General features: G+C 39.3%; 1 protein-coding gene across 1 annotated transcript in view; it reads left to right on the top strand.

Annotated features, from left to right (window-relative positions):
* The window catches only part of ADAM12 (ADAM metallopeptidase domain 12), a 306,835-nt gene that overhangs the window by 170,273 nt on the left and 121,320 nt on the right, over positions 1-15,242 (top strand). The window contains exon 5 of the mRNA XM_083364104.1: positions 12,852-12,928. Within this exon, the coding sequence (XP_083220230.1) occupies positions 12,852-12,928 (77 nt within the window). The remainder of the gene's footprint in view (positions 1-12,851; positions 12,929-15,242) is intronic.

Raw genomic sequence — 15,242 nt, 5'->3', positions numbered from 1 at the left:
TAATGGCATGTTTAGATTATACTCTATGCTCTATGTGAAGCTACTAATGTGCTTGGTTTGGAAGCTAATGCAGTGGGTGAATAGAGTACCTGGCCTTGGCCATTCTACTCTTTTGCACTAGCTACCGCTTAGTAACTGAGCCCAGTTCAAGATCACATACAATTCTAAACTTGAGCTTAGAGTATCAGATTACTATAACCATAATAGGCCTGTAATGCCACCAGAAGGAAAGTGTGTAGTGGGGTGCCCCAGGGCTCTGTTCTGGGCCCAGTGCTTCATCAATGATTTGGATGAGGGGATAGACGGGGAACTCATCAAATTTGCAGATGACACCAAGCTGGCAGGAATAGCCAACACTCCAAAAGATAGGCTTAAGATACAGAAGGATCTGGACAGACTTGAACACTGGACACTATCTAACAAAATGAAATTCAGTGGTGAAAAAAGTAAGGTTGTACATTTAGGCAAGAAAAACAAAATGCACAGGTATAGTATAGGACAGGGGTAGGCAACCTCAGCTCTTTTATGACTCATGGACTTCAACTCCCAGAATTCCTGAGTCAGTACTATTGAGCTACCTTGCTCAATAGTAGTAACTATGAGAGTGATCTTGGAGTCCTAGTTGACAATCACTTAAATATGAGCCAGCAGTGTGCTGCAACTGGCAAAAAAGCCAACACAGTGATTCAAGATAATGTGAAGTGTTAGTACCACTTTACAATGCCTTGGTAAGGCCACACTTGGAATACTGCATCCAGTTTTGGTCACCATGATGTAAAAAAGATGTTGAGACTCTAGAAAGAGTACAGAGAAGAGCAACAAATATAATTAGTAGACTGGAAGCCAAAACATACAGGGAACAGTTGCTGGAATTGCATATGTCTAGTTCAGGGGTCAGCAACGTGAAACAGTGAAAGAGCCACTCGGAACCGGTTCCCTCCCAAAAGCAAAAACTGGGAGCTGCAAAAAATGTGTGCACATGCGCATACATACGCGCATGCGCAGAACAGGGTTTGACTGAAGAGTGGAGCCAAGGCGAGATATGCACCTACCCTGCATATTTGAATTGATTGGTTGAACTTTTTTAGTCCCACCTTTTTTTTTTTGACTGCACATGGCAGAGGACTGGGAGCTGCAGGAGACGGCTGAAAGAGCTGCATGTGGCTCCGGAGCTGCGGGTTGCAGACCTGTGGTCTAGTTTAATGAAGAGAAGGTCGAGGGGGGACATGATAGCAGTGTTCCAATATCTCAAGAGTTGCCACAAAGAAGAGGGACTCAAGCTATTCTCCAAAGCACCTGAAGGCAGGACAAGAAACAATGGATGGAAACTAATCAAGGAGAGAAGCAACCTAGAACTAAGGAGAATTTTTCTGACAGAACAATTAATCAGTGGAAAAACCTGCCTCCAGAAGCTGTGAATGCTCCAACTCTGGAAGTTTTTAAGAAAAGATTGGACAGCCATTTGTCTGAAATGGTGTAGGATTTCCTGACTGAGGAGGGGGTTGGACTAGATGACCTCCAAGGTCCCTTCCAACTTTATTATTATTGTTGTTGTTGTTAATAATAATATTTTGTTGTGTGTAATGACAGTTACCGAAAGCTATTTGAGGATTGTTTGTTTGTGAATATTAAATATCTCTAAAGTGGAGTGTAAGGTCTGGAATGCTCTGTTTCCTGATATTTGGGCAGCATCTGCTATCCAAGGGCTTCCCAACCTTCACGACTTTAAAATGGGAGGACTTCAATTCCCAGAATTCCCCAGCCAGCCATTTTGGGAAACACTCTGCTAGTCTGTCTTTTAGAGGCTTATTGAATTTTACCTCTTTATCCAGCCTTCCCAAAAATCATGTTGAAAGAGTGGGGCTTTCTTTTTCCTTCCTTGCCTCCCACTCCATGCTTTTAATGAGTATGTTTTGTTGAATATTATTCTTATTTGTTGTTCCATATTGCTTTATTACACATGATATTTCTGCTGTTATTATAAACACATAAACATTGATACACACAATTTCTTTTATGTGACTTTCTCCCCATTACATTATTTTTTTTTATTAAGCTGATACCAGAACAGATTATAAAGGCAACTCAGTAAACATTCAAGGCAACCAATTTTTTTTATAATGTTCATTTTATTCATGTAGATATGCCCTGCATAGTCTATAACACATATCATTTTTTACATGGCTTCATCTAAAATGAAACGTTTGGGCTAAGCTAATATTTTCTTTACATGGTGATCAAATTTGCCAAAAATTTATACTCCTGAACTATTAAAACTCAACTGTGATCTTTTCATGATTACTTTCTCTCACCAAATCAAGGTGGTCTTTAGAAGGCTGCTGTCTGAGATTATGTAATTGAAAACCATGCCCTGATACTGAAAGGTTAATTAATGCAGCTTAGATGTGAATGAACCAAGAAATAGGGATTGGTGATATGACTGTTATGCTGAAATATGAGGGATAGTTTTCTTTGCATTATTAAGATAACCTTTCACAAAGGGGATGGGGGGAGAGGTTTTTTTTAAGATGGTATTCAAAGGAGCTAGAAATGCTGCTTGTGACACAAACATTCTTTTATAATCAGATCCATAACTGGGGAGAAGGTATTACATTTCATCAGCAATAGCATTAACCTTGAATTCCAGGCAAATTTGCAACTTAAATATTGACTATGTATCTTCTGTGATGGTTCTTTTGGTAAGCATCTGGATTTCTTAAGAAGAAATACAATAACCTGCAAAGTGAAACAGGAGTGGCCCTCTGAAAATAGAATTCCTTTTCCTTCCTCTTCTTTTTTTATTATATATTCAATTTTATTTTCCCATTTCTTCCACAAACAAGTCAACAAATATATCGCTATACATAAATACATACACCTACGTTTGGGTGCTGCTCGTCCATTTCTCCTTTCACTGTATCCACCCTCCTTCTCTCTCTTCCCTCTTCTCTACTTTCTTTCTCCCTTTCTCCTTTCTTTCCTACTTCCCTCTTCTTCCTCTCCTCTCCTCTTTCCCTCACCGCTCCCCTCCCGTTTCTCCCCACTTCTCCTCCTCTTTCCCTCCAACCTTCCTACTTCCTTCCCCCTCCTCTACTCTCTTCCCTCTCTCCTCTCCTTTCTTCCCTCCCATTCCTCTTCCGATACAATTCAGGGGTGATGTCCGAGCAGCTCCTCTCCTTGGATTTTCAATGTCTATATTAGGTATGATAATATCCTTATCTCCTCATTTTTCTTCCATCTAAATTAGTGTTAGCTGTCTTTTAAGCATATTCTCTTTTTCACCCACTCATAAAATTTTCCCCAAATTTCATAATACTCTGACTCTGTCTTATCTTTAATTATCATTGTTAATCTATTCATTTCCGCACATTCCATTATTTTCCTGATCACCTCTTCTTCTGGAGGAGCTTTCAGTGCCTTCCAATTTTGTGCAAAGACAATCCTAGCTGCAGTGGTTATATGAATAATCAAATATGTGTTCTCTTTGCTATATTTCTCTGGTAAAATACCCAACAGGAATATTTCTGGTCTTAATTCTTTATGTTGTTGTATCATCTTTTCTATCCATGATTTGATTATGTTCCAATAGGTTTTAGGTTCTGCACACGTCCACCACATATGATAAAAAGAGACTGATATTTGAGGGCATTTCCAACATTTCATAGATCTGTCCTTAAACATTTTAGCTAGTCTTTCTGGAGACATATGCCATCTGTAGAACATCCTGTACATATTTTCTTTATACACTGTCACCGTTGTCAGTTTATAGTTTCTTTCCCACAACTGCTGCCATCTATCTAATTCAATCGTATATCCAAAATTTCTTGACCATTTTATCATTGACTCCTTAACTTGCTCCTCCTCTAATTTCCTATATAATAAGTAGCTATACATTTTTAAAATCCATTTTTCTTCAGTTCCCATAAGTATTTCATCTAACTCTGTTCTCCCCAAATTAAAACCATCTATTTTAGCATCTTTTTCATATCTAGATTGTATTTGTGTTCTCATGTACCAATCCTTCTTTATTCCTTTTTCCTCTAATTGTTGTTTAGTTTTCAGCTTCCCCGTATCTGTTAGTAGGTCTTTATATCTTATAATGTTTCCCATATTAAACATATTGGGGTGTATTAACGCTTCTATTGCTTCCTCTTTATTTTCTCCCAAACTATCAATAAAGAATTCCTGATATGATGTCTCTGGAAATATCTGTGTATTCTATTTTTCCCATACTATATGAACACATGCCATTCCAACTGTAAATCATGTCCCTCTAATGTCAATAATCTAGTATTCCTCAGTAAAATCCATTCTCTCATCCATGATATTACTGCAGCCTGGTAATATAATTCCCAATTAGGTAAGCTAAACCCACCTCTGAGTCTTGCATCCTGTAACATTTTTAAATTAATTCTTGCCTTTTTCCCCTGCCAAATATATTTCAAAATTATTTTATTTAGCCCCTCAAAATATTTCTTTTCCAATCTTATTGGTATTGTTGAAAACAAAAACAACAATCGTGGTAATATGTTCATTTTGATTATTGCAATCCTGCCCATTAATGATAGTTGTACCTTTTTCCATTTGTCCAAATCTACTTCAATTTGTCTTTTCAATTTGTAATAGTTATCTTCTTTAATAGTTGCAGTGGCGTAGCGTGGGGGGTGCAGGGGGGGCCGGCCGCACCGGCCGCAACATCTGGGGGGGCGCGCTCACACTGAGCTGCTCAGGGAGCCCCAAGGGCTGCACAGAGTTGGCTTGGCGTGACAGCAACACCATATTAACACTAAAAGCACGCGCGCTGCCCAGCGTGCAATCGTATCTGTAACAGCCGTTTTGTTCTCTTCCCCCTCTTCCAAACAATAACGAAACCACGCTAATACTACATTGTGTTAATAACAGGAATTACACCCCGCCCCTTTGTCCCGAGAGACACGTGGTCTCGATTGTGGCTTGCAGTAGACTCGCGGCGGGGGGCTGCAGCACACCTCGTCGTTTACCAGCCCTTGGAACTGTTTAGCGGAGTGTCCAGCGCTGCTCGCCGTTTGTAATAAACAGGGGTCTTCAAACTTGGCCCTTTTATGACTTGTGGACTTCAGCTCCCAGAATTCCTCAGCCAGGCTGAGAGGAGCTGAAGTCCACAAGTCTCCTGGGAGCTGAAGTCCACAAGTCATAAAAGGGCCAAGCTTGAAGACCCCTGGTAATAATAAAGAATGAGGCCCGCAGACGGCGAGAAGGCTGAAAAGGGCGTCCCTCCTGGGTGTATCTTCTGCTCGGAATTGCGTCTCCCGAAGGCAAACTTAAATCTTCCTTGAGCTGGTTTTCGCTGCGCGCGGGCGCGTGCAAAAGAGAGAGAGAAAAAAAAAGAGATCTCCGAAGGGAACCGGGGAGGGGGAGGGGCGGCCTGGCGGAATACGCCTTGTTCTAATTGTGGAATATAGGGCAAGGCTTCCGTTCCGCCCCCGCCCCCCCCCCAGCCTGAGCCTGCCTTGCGTGGCTGGTGGCTCTCCTGCGGTAATTGCAGCAGAATCCCAAGCAGACATTTCTTCCTCTAGGGCAGCGTTTCCCAACCTTAGGAACGTGAAGATGCGTGGACTTCAACTCCCAGAATTCCCCAGCCAGCATAGCTGGCTGGGGAATTCTGGGAGTTGAAGTCCACGCATCTTCACGTTCCTAAGGTTGGGAAACACTGCTCTAGGGAATGTGGCGGAGTTTTCTAACCTCGCGGGGAAGGGGTAAATCGGACCTCCTTTGTCTGCTTGGTGTGTTAGGACCAGTGGCGTAGCGTGGGGGGTGCAGGGGGGGGTCGGCTGCATCGGGCGCAACATCTGAGGGGGGCGCATTAGATGCATTTTACTTTAATTACATCAGTATTTTCATAACAAACAATACATGTGCTTAGGGGTTAAGGGTTTCTTTAACTAATCTAGTGGAAGAAACTCGAGTGCTAAAATCCATGGGTTAGGGGACGCAAATTACTTGCCTTGCCCCGGGTGCTGACAACCCACGCTACGCCACTGAATAGTTGTACATCTTGCTGTGAGGTGAATCCCCAGATATTTTACCTTCTTTACAATCTGTATCTCTAACTTTCCCATCAATTCCTTTTTTTTGTTTTTCAGTAATATTTTTACAGTACTAACATTTTTGTTTTATCTTTATTAATCTTCAAACCTGCTACCTCACCATATTTTTCTATTTGTTCTATTAATACAGGTCCTGTCTCTAGTGGCTCCTCCAAAATAAATACTAAATCATCTGCTTGTAGCTTATATTCTTCTCTCTTAACTTTCATACCTTTTATATCCTTATTCTGTCTTATAGTTCTATTTAGTATCTCTAGTGTCAATACAAACAATAATGGGGATAAAGGGCATCCCTGCCTTGTTCCCTTCATAATGTTAATCTTTTCAGTCATAACTCCATTAATCATTATTTTGGCTATTTGCTTATTGTAAATTGCTTTAATTACATTTATAAATTTCTCCCCCAAATCCATAATTTGTAGTATCATGAATTGCCAATTCACATTGTCGAATGCTTTCTGCACATCCAAAAACATCAATGCCATTTGTTTTTCGGGATGTGTTTCATAATATTCTAATGTGTTTAATATAATTCGCTTATTGTCTCTAATCTGTCTTTTGGGCAGGAACCCATTTTGATCCATATGTATAAATTCGTTTAGGAACTTTTTAAGCCTTTCGGCCATGATTGATGCGAATATTTTATAGTCCACATTCAGAAAGGAAATCGGTCTATAGTTCTTTATTTTCTGTATTTCTGTTTCTTCCTTTGGTATCAGGGTAATAAGTGCTTCCAACCATGAATCTGGTATCTTAGCTTCAGAGAGGAGTTCATTATAGAGTTCATTATAGCATTACATTGCCTAACAGTTCCTGCAATGTTCTATATAGTTCCGCTGGTAGCCCATCTGGTCCTGGTGTTTTGCCATTCTTTTGTTTTTAATTGCTTCTGTTAATTCCATCATTGTTATTTTCTCTTCTAGTAGCTTTTTAAATTTCTCTGGTACTGTAGGTATCTCTGTTTTTTCCAAGAATTGTTTTATCCTATCATCTGAAACTACTTGTTGCTTATATAAATTCTCATAATATTCCCAAGCTATTTTTTTATTTTCTTCATTCTGGTGTTGTATAGTCCCCTCGGCATCTTCCAGTTGTTTAATCCATCTCTTCTCTTTCTCCTTTTTAATTTTATATGTCAACCATCTCCCTGGTTTGTTTGCATGTTCAAAAAAGGGTTGTTTAGCTGCCTTTATTTTCCTTGCCACCTCTTCATTTTCTATTAAGTTCATTTTATGCTTGTTCAACTCCATTAATTTTTTTATCTTTTTGTTTTGTGTATCTTTCTGTAATTCTTTCTCAACAGTCTTATATTCTTCCTCCAGTTTTTCCCTAATTTGTCTTTTCTGTTTATTCTTTTCCCCCATATAAGATATAGCAAGTCCTCTCATGTACGCTTTCACCGTATCCCAGACATTTTGAAGTGAGGTATCTTCTGTTTTGTTTTCCTTAAAGAAGAAAGTCATTTCTTTTTCCATATATTGCTGGAAGCCTTTTTCATTCAATACAGTTTGATTTAATGTCCATCTTGTTCTTTTTTTTTGTCCTTTCCATGTAATTGTGACTGGGTTGTGGTCCGCCCATGTGCTTGTTTCTATGTTTATATTTTGTGTACTTGTAAATAAGTCTATTGATGTCCATATCATATCTATTCTCGACCAGGACAGGTGTCTGTTAGAATAGAATGTATATTGCTTCTTTTCCAGATATTTTTCTCTCCAAACATCTAGTATATTTAATTCATCCACCATATTATGAAAAGATTTTGGAAGTGTTCTCCTTAGGGTCTTTTTTTTTTGTCGTATTATAATCCAGCTCGGCCTTTACAATAGCATTGAAATCTCCAATCATACATATGCTTTTGAATTCCAATTCTATTATTTTCTGGTGTAATTTTGAATAGAAATTTTCTTGGTTTTCATTTGGGGCATAAATCGCTACCAATAAAGTTTTTTTACAATTCATAATTACTTCCACCATTAAAATTCGCCCTTCTTCATCTGAATATAACAATGTAGTTTGTATTGCTTTTTGAATATACAGTATAATACCACACCTCTTTTACTCTGATCCACAAGTGAGGTATATAATTCTCCCAATTTTGGATATTCTAGTACATTTTTATGTTGTTTCTTAATTTGAACTTCTTGTAAACAAATTGTATCCATTTTTAATTTCCCCAATTTATTTAGTGTTCTTTTTCTTTTTATAGTCGAATTTAGTCCATTTACATTTATTGAAATTGCTTTTATTTCTTCTTCCATGATTATCTATTTGACGTTTTATTTGTTCTCGTTATTCTCATCTCTCTTTGCTCTTTTGCCTCTTTTGCTCTTGTCCCTTCTCTCAACACCCTTTCCTCCTGTTCTATGCTATACTTACTGCGTTGCTTCTCTGTCTCATCTCCTTACTGTCTGATTATTCTTTCCCCTCTCAGCCTTTCTTCTTCTTGCTGCCCAAAGTATTGATCATAGTAAAGTTCTGCTTTCTCTACTCTGTCCAGTCTATGTCTCTGTTCTTGCCAATTTATCATTACTCCTTCTGATATTAACCATCTAAAATTTATCCCTTTTTTAATTAAACCTTTTGTCAGAAATTGATACTCCTTTCTCAGGTCTCTCACTCTTCTTGGGATCTGTTTTAACATCACTATCTCTCTTCCTTTATATTTTATTTTAACATTTCTCAGCTTCTGTTGTATATCTACCCTTAATGCTTTTTTAGTAAATCTTATATGCACCTCTCTGGGGAGAGTATTTCTCATTGCATATCTAGTGTATATTCTAAATATCTCATCTATATCATTAATTATCTTTTCCTTGCTTTCCTCCAATGCTTCTGCTAATATTCCCGTCATTACATCTGCTAGGTTCTCTCCCTTTTCTTCTTCTACATTTTGTAATCTTAAATAATAATCAGCTCTATCCATCTCTAAAGCAATGATCATTTTCTCCTGATTCCTGTCTGTTAATGTAAGTCGGTTATCAATCTCCTCTAGTCTCTTATCCAGACCTTTGGAACCGTCTACTGGTTGAGCTCCGGATGGCTCCCGACCTTCGCTCCTTCCAACGGGACCTAAAAACACATTTATTTGAACAAGCCGGCCTGGTCTGATGGGTTTAGGGGTATTTTATAGTTTTGTATTAATTTATTGCATAGGGCTGTAGTATTTAATATTTTTTAATTTTTCTATATTGTATTTTATTGCATTGCCCTGTACACCGCCCTGAGTCCTTCGGGAGAAGGGCGGTATATAAATTAAATTAAAATAAATAAATAAATAAATAAATAAATAAATAAATAAATCTGTTAATTCAATTCTTTCTTCCGCTTGTTGCAATCTTTGTTCATTTTTCTCCATCAGTTCTTTGACCTCTTTTAGGTCCGCTTCTAGTTTGCCAATCCCTTCTTTGAAGTCTGTGTGTAGAGCCAGTATAATATTTTTCAATTCCGTGTTGGATCTATCTTACTGCATTGTGTTGTCCAGTGATTTCTGTGCCACTGGACTCTGTGATATTAGGGCAGCTGTTGCTGGGTGTGTTGTGGTCTTCTTCATTTTCTCCAGTAGTTTGTAATCCAAATGTCGATGGGGTATTATAATCCAAATGTACTCCAAAAAAAAAAGGGTACGAAAAATTTCAGCGACAAGTAAAGGTGAGGACAAAGGGAAAAGGAAAGAAAAAGAGAAGGAAAAAGCCAAATATCCTTATATCTAAAAAAAAAAGAAAAATTAATCCATACAGCTTACGCTCTTTGTTCGTTTCAGAGTCTCTGTGCCTTAGTCCAAAAGAAAAAAAAATCAAAGTAAAAAACAATCCACCATTCCACAAACTAAAAAAACAACAACAGACTCTGTAAACTTCTTATCAGTGAGTCCAGCAGCTGTCATTCAAGGTCACTTACTGTTCCTTTTTTTCTTAAGCTTCAAGGGTATTCTCAGCCGAGATACTTGATTCATTGCCTTCTTTTGCCTTCCATTGTTATCCACCGCTGCAGTTCCAGGAGAGGAGCAGTTTAAAAATCTGCTCCCCTCCCCCACTTCTCCACGGCTTCAAATTCTTCTTATTTCCCCCCCACACACAGTTTCCAGTATTTAAGGATTCTCAATCTTCTCACCCAGGCAATCCTCCAAACTTACTTTCAAGGTCTTCCAAGTGGCCGCCCTGGCTTGTGACGGCTCGCAATGGCCGTCTGACAGCTGCTGGTCTGGGAAGCTTCCGTCAGCTCTCCAGGAGGTTGCGATCTCTCCTGTGCTGCCAAAACTGTGCCTCCCTTTTTCTTCATCCCTACAGGACAGCTCTGATCTGTCTGAAACGCAGACAGATCCCCCAAACAGCTGAAAAGCGGCAATCCTTCAGGAACTTCCAAAGGAGGTGGACAGGATTATGGGGAGGCTGAGCTCTACCACCTGTTTATTGGACCCGTGCCCTTCCTGGCTGGTTTATTCAGCTCGGAAGGAGACACGAGGCTGGTTCCAGGCAGTGATATCTGCTTCTTTGAGTGAGGGTGTCTTTCCCGCCGCCTTGAAGGAAGCGGTGGTGAGACCCCTTCTCAAGAAGCCTGCCCTGGATCCAGCTATTTTGAATAACTATCATCCGGTCTCCAACCTTTGCTTTCTAGTGAAGGTTGTTGAAAGTGTGGTGGCGCATCAGCTTCCTCTGTTCCTGGAGGAAACTGATTATCTTGACCCGTACCGATCGGGTTTCAGGCCTGGGTGATCTCTGGCGGGCTCGGGACACGGGTTGTTCCTCTGTCCTAGTCCTATTAGATCTCTCAGCGGCTTTTGATACCATCGACCATGATATCCTACTGCGACGTCTCAGGGGGTTGGGAGTGGGGGGCACTGTTTTACGGTGGTTCTCCTCCTACCTCTTGGGTTGTTCGCAGTAAGTGTTGATGGGAGGGCAGAGGTCTGCCCCGAGGTCTCTCGTTTGTGGAGTTCCTCAGGGGTCGGTCCTCTCTCCCCTCCTGTTCAATATCTATATGAAGCCGCTGGGTGAGATCATTCGTGGTTTTGGGGTGGGGTATCATCAGTACACTGATGATACCCAACTTTTTCTTCCCACCCCAAACCAACTCAGTGATGCCCTCGACGTGATGTCCCGTTGCCTGGAGGCTGTTCAGGTTTGGATGGGGAGGAACAGGCTCGACTCAATCCTGCCAAGACTGAGTGGCTGTGCATACAGGCATCTCGAGTGGATCATTCTATTCCACCTTTAATGATGGGGGGTGAGGTGTTACCCCCCATCGATAGGGCTCGCAACTTGGGTGTCTTCCTGGATTCGTGGCTCAGTTTTGAAGATCATATAGGAGTCGTGACCAGGGGGGCTTTTGCCCAGGTTCACCTGGTGCACCAGTTGCGGCCCTATCTGGACTGAGATGCCTTGCACACAGTCACTCATGCGCTCGTTACCTCCCGGTTAGACTACTGTAACGCTCTCTACATGGGGCTGCCCTTGAGGACCACTTGGAGGCTTCAACTGGTGCAGAATGAAGCCGCGCGAGTTGTGATGGGGGCTCCCTATACTCCCACGTAACACCTCTGCTCCGCGAGCTGCATTGGCTTCCGGTTGCCCTCCGGGTAAGATTCAAGGTGCTGGTGATGACCTATAAAGCCCTAAATGGCTTGGGTCCGGGATATTTGAGGGAACACCTGCTGCCGGCATCAAGTTCCCTTCGTCCTGTGCGCTCCCACAGGGAGGGCCTTCTCAGGGTGCCATCGGCAAAGGATTGCCGGAGGGCGACACCCAGGGGGAGGGCCTTCTCTGTGGGCGCACCTGCCCTCTGGAACCAGTTACCCATAGAGCTCAGGACTGCCCCTGATTTTCGTTCGTTCCGCCGGGACCTGAAGACCTGGCTCTTTGAGCTTTCCAGCCAGGACTGAGAACTTTTAATTTTTAACCTATTGTAATTGGGGTTTTAATTAGAGTTAAGGGTTTTAGATTTAATCAAGGATAATTTAATTTATTTTAATTTGTTATTAACTTTTGTATTGTTATATTGTCTTAATTGCCTTGTGAACCGCCCTGGGTCCTACGGGAGAAGGGCGGTATATAAGTTTAAATAAAATAAATTTAAAAAAAAACAGGATGTCATCTCACCATGGTGCTGGCACTGGCCCCCTTTTACTTCTTCTTCTTAATAGCAAGCTGCTTCCAAGCCAGTATAGTATGATAAAACATTCTTCCTTTTTCCTCTCCACTCTAATTTCTGATGATCAATTTCTTTGTGAAGCTGTAAAATAGGAAATGGTTCTATTACATTGTGCAGTAGTATGCTTAATTATGTCTTATAGATCTGCATAATTTAAAATTTATATCTACAGTGAGCGCCTAAAGGTGAATGACAGTGTAATTTGCTCTGGTGTTTAATTTTTCAAACTGTTCCCATCATGGTTTTCCAATAATAATATAATAAAAAAGGGCAGGCGTGTCCAGGAGAATTGCTTTAAATACTTGTTTGATCATTCTCTTTTGTTGAATGAGATAGAGCATAGATATTGCCTTGAGTTCGTATAAATCTGGCGTTAAATCCTGAAAAATTTCATGCCTTGCTTTGAACTGGTAGAAAGATGCTTTCAGCATGATTATTTCCTCAGTCATTGGAATTCAGGACAGATAATAATAATAATAATAATAATAATAATAATAATAATAATAATAATAATAATAATAATAATAATAATAATAATAACAGAACACATTATACATCTGTAATAAGATTATACATGGAATATTGGAATTGATCCTTTTTTCTCTGTCTCATTAGAATCACTGCTTCTATCATGGCCATGTACAAGAATATTCTGAATCTGCAGTAAGTTTGAGTACATGCTCTGGACTCAGGTAAGACAAAGTATTTGAAATTATGGACGTAAGATATAATCACAAGTGCTGCCAGTCAATTTTATTAAAGCCTTAGTCTAGATCTTGTAGGACATAGAAGCTCTTTAGTGAAATTGGGATGAAGGTATTGCCAGTACTTAGATGAGTGCCCACTTTTAAAGATTAGAAGATTTCTATAACGCTAATATCTCGGAATGTCTTGTTCTCTTGCCTCCTGGTACCCTTCTGTGACGTTGGAATAACCACAAACTTTACTTGATCATCATAAACTTTTGTGGTATACTTTTATCCCTTCAGAAATTTTGTCCTACTCTTGGTTCTTTCATCTGTTTTGTCCATTAGTTGAATTTCTCTATACCCCACTAATCTCTTTGAAACTATAAATATTCCCCTTTTTTATTCTCTGTTACAGGAACTGTCTTCTCTGCATTATTAAAAAGATTTTGAGAGAAGTTCAAGTATGCTAGTATTGAATTACACATGAGCATCAACTACAATCCCAATATAAATTATGAATATTAAGAATGTTGTAATATAAACATGAGCTGAATGGGGCACCAAAACAACAATATTCATATGTCAAATGCTGTGATGCAAAAACACCATTATGTCATTGACATGATATCATTGTGTGTGTGTGTTGTTATATTGACACCATCATGGTTTTCTATGGAAGCTATTGGCTGGTTGCTACCATTTAGCACAGGGGTCTTCAAAGTTGGCCCTTTTATGACTTGTGGACTTCAACTCCCAGAATTCCTCAGCCAATGTGCCTGGCTGAGGAATTATGGGAGTTGAAGTCCACAAGTCATAAAAGGGCCAACTTTGAAGACCCCCAATTTAGCAGGTGCTGGGAACAAACAATCTGAGCACTGACACTAGTCTAAAAAATATATTATTTGAATTTATCCCCAAAAGAGAAGCTAGGAATGAACTTTGTATTGCTAAAGTAATCAGCCTATTCGCTGAGAAATCCAAATGTCAACACATATATGTAATTGCTCACATATCATAGTATCTAAGATGTTTACTAATCGATGGAACCTTGTTTCTTTGAAAAACTGAATAACATTAAGCAGATTTAATAACACAGTGAAAAGTCACAAATCTGTTGGGAAATATTTAACTGGTGTTTTTTATATTCTGGACCCAGTTCATAAATCTATTACTTTATATAACCAGCAAATGGGAACACTGGAGTTTGCTCACTAAGTCATTCTGAATTTATCATGCTGTAATTTACTGTAAGTCTGCATTGTGGATATATTTAGAAAAGCAAGGTTGGAATTGAGCATAATTGTTCTTCATTTGCTTCAGGCTGAATGTTTTTAGTGTCATTGTAATAACCAATTAAGGCGCTAGCTCAATACATCTAATATTTTCTGAAGCATATATTTCTAGATTTTTCTTTCAGTTTGTCTTAGTCTTCATCTCAAAAAGCAGCGTTTGGTGATTGGTATGCTGTACCTATTCTGCTCTCTATCCTGTCTATTTGAATCCAAATTAGGACAGTTGAGATATCCATGTGAGATGATATGTCAAACAGAGTCATCTGTTGTTTTAACTTAATAAACCTAATTCACAGCTTGGTAGCACCATTTAATCATAACCTTTAGTCTTACAGTATTAGAATCAGAGCTAGTTAATAAAAACTAGCAAGCAATGCAATTCATTTTCTAGTACTTAACAACTTATTGCATGGTCTTTCTTACTATAGTTTAGGCCAAGAAGGGATTTTTATTTTGTTTTCCTACATTCAGAAGTACTCATAACACTTTGTGTCATTATAATTGGAATTTCTTTTGATGTTGACATGTAGTTTAACATTAGCAAACTTGAACTCCTCAAACACATTTCAATAATATGGGGGAGAAAATACATCTCACTGTAAACAAAGAACAAAAGGAAGAGATATTTACAGAGGTTTCAGAGTCTAGTGATAGTGCAGAGAAATAAGAAATGTTGCTGTGGGCCACAAAGTTAAAGAGGGCTAGAGATCAAAGATCAATTAATTGTAAAAGTGTTTGTGCCATTAAAAATAAGGGTGCAGACCTTTAAAAAAGGGAAATTAGTCTTTAGTGTCATCTGAATGGGTTTCCTTTGTAGTACTTGAGGATTATGTTTTTACATTCAGATACAATATGGGTTTATATATCAATTAGAGAGATTCCTGTCTGACTTCAAATATTCAATATCTATTTTGGAAAGTTATGTGAGTGTGATAAATAAAGCTAACTAAGGGCACTAATCATGATACCTATAAATTACATCCAGTCATGAAGGAATAACACTCCTTACACTAGCTGTTGAAGAA

Source organism: Vipera ursinii (genome assembly GCF_947247035.1).
Source record: "Vipera ursinii genome assembly, chromosome: 5".
In the NCBI taxonomy this organism is placed as follows: domain Eukaryota; kingdom Metazoa; phylum Chordata; class Lepidosauria; order Squamata; family Viperidae; genus Vipera; species Vipera ursinii.
This window is presented reverse-complemented; position numbering and strand designations above follow the sequence as displayed.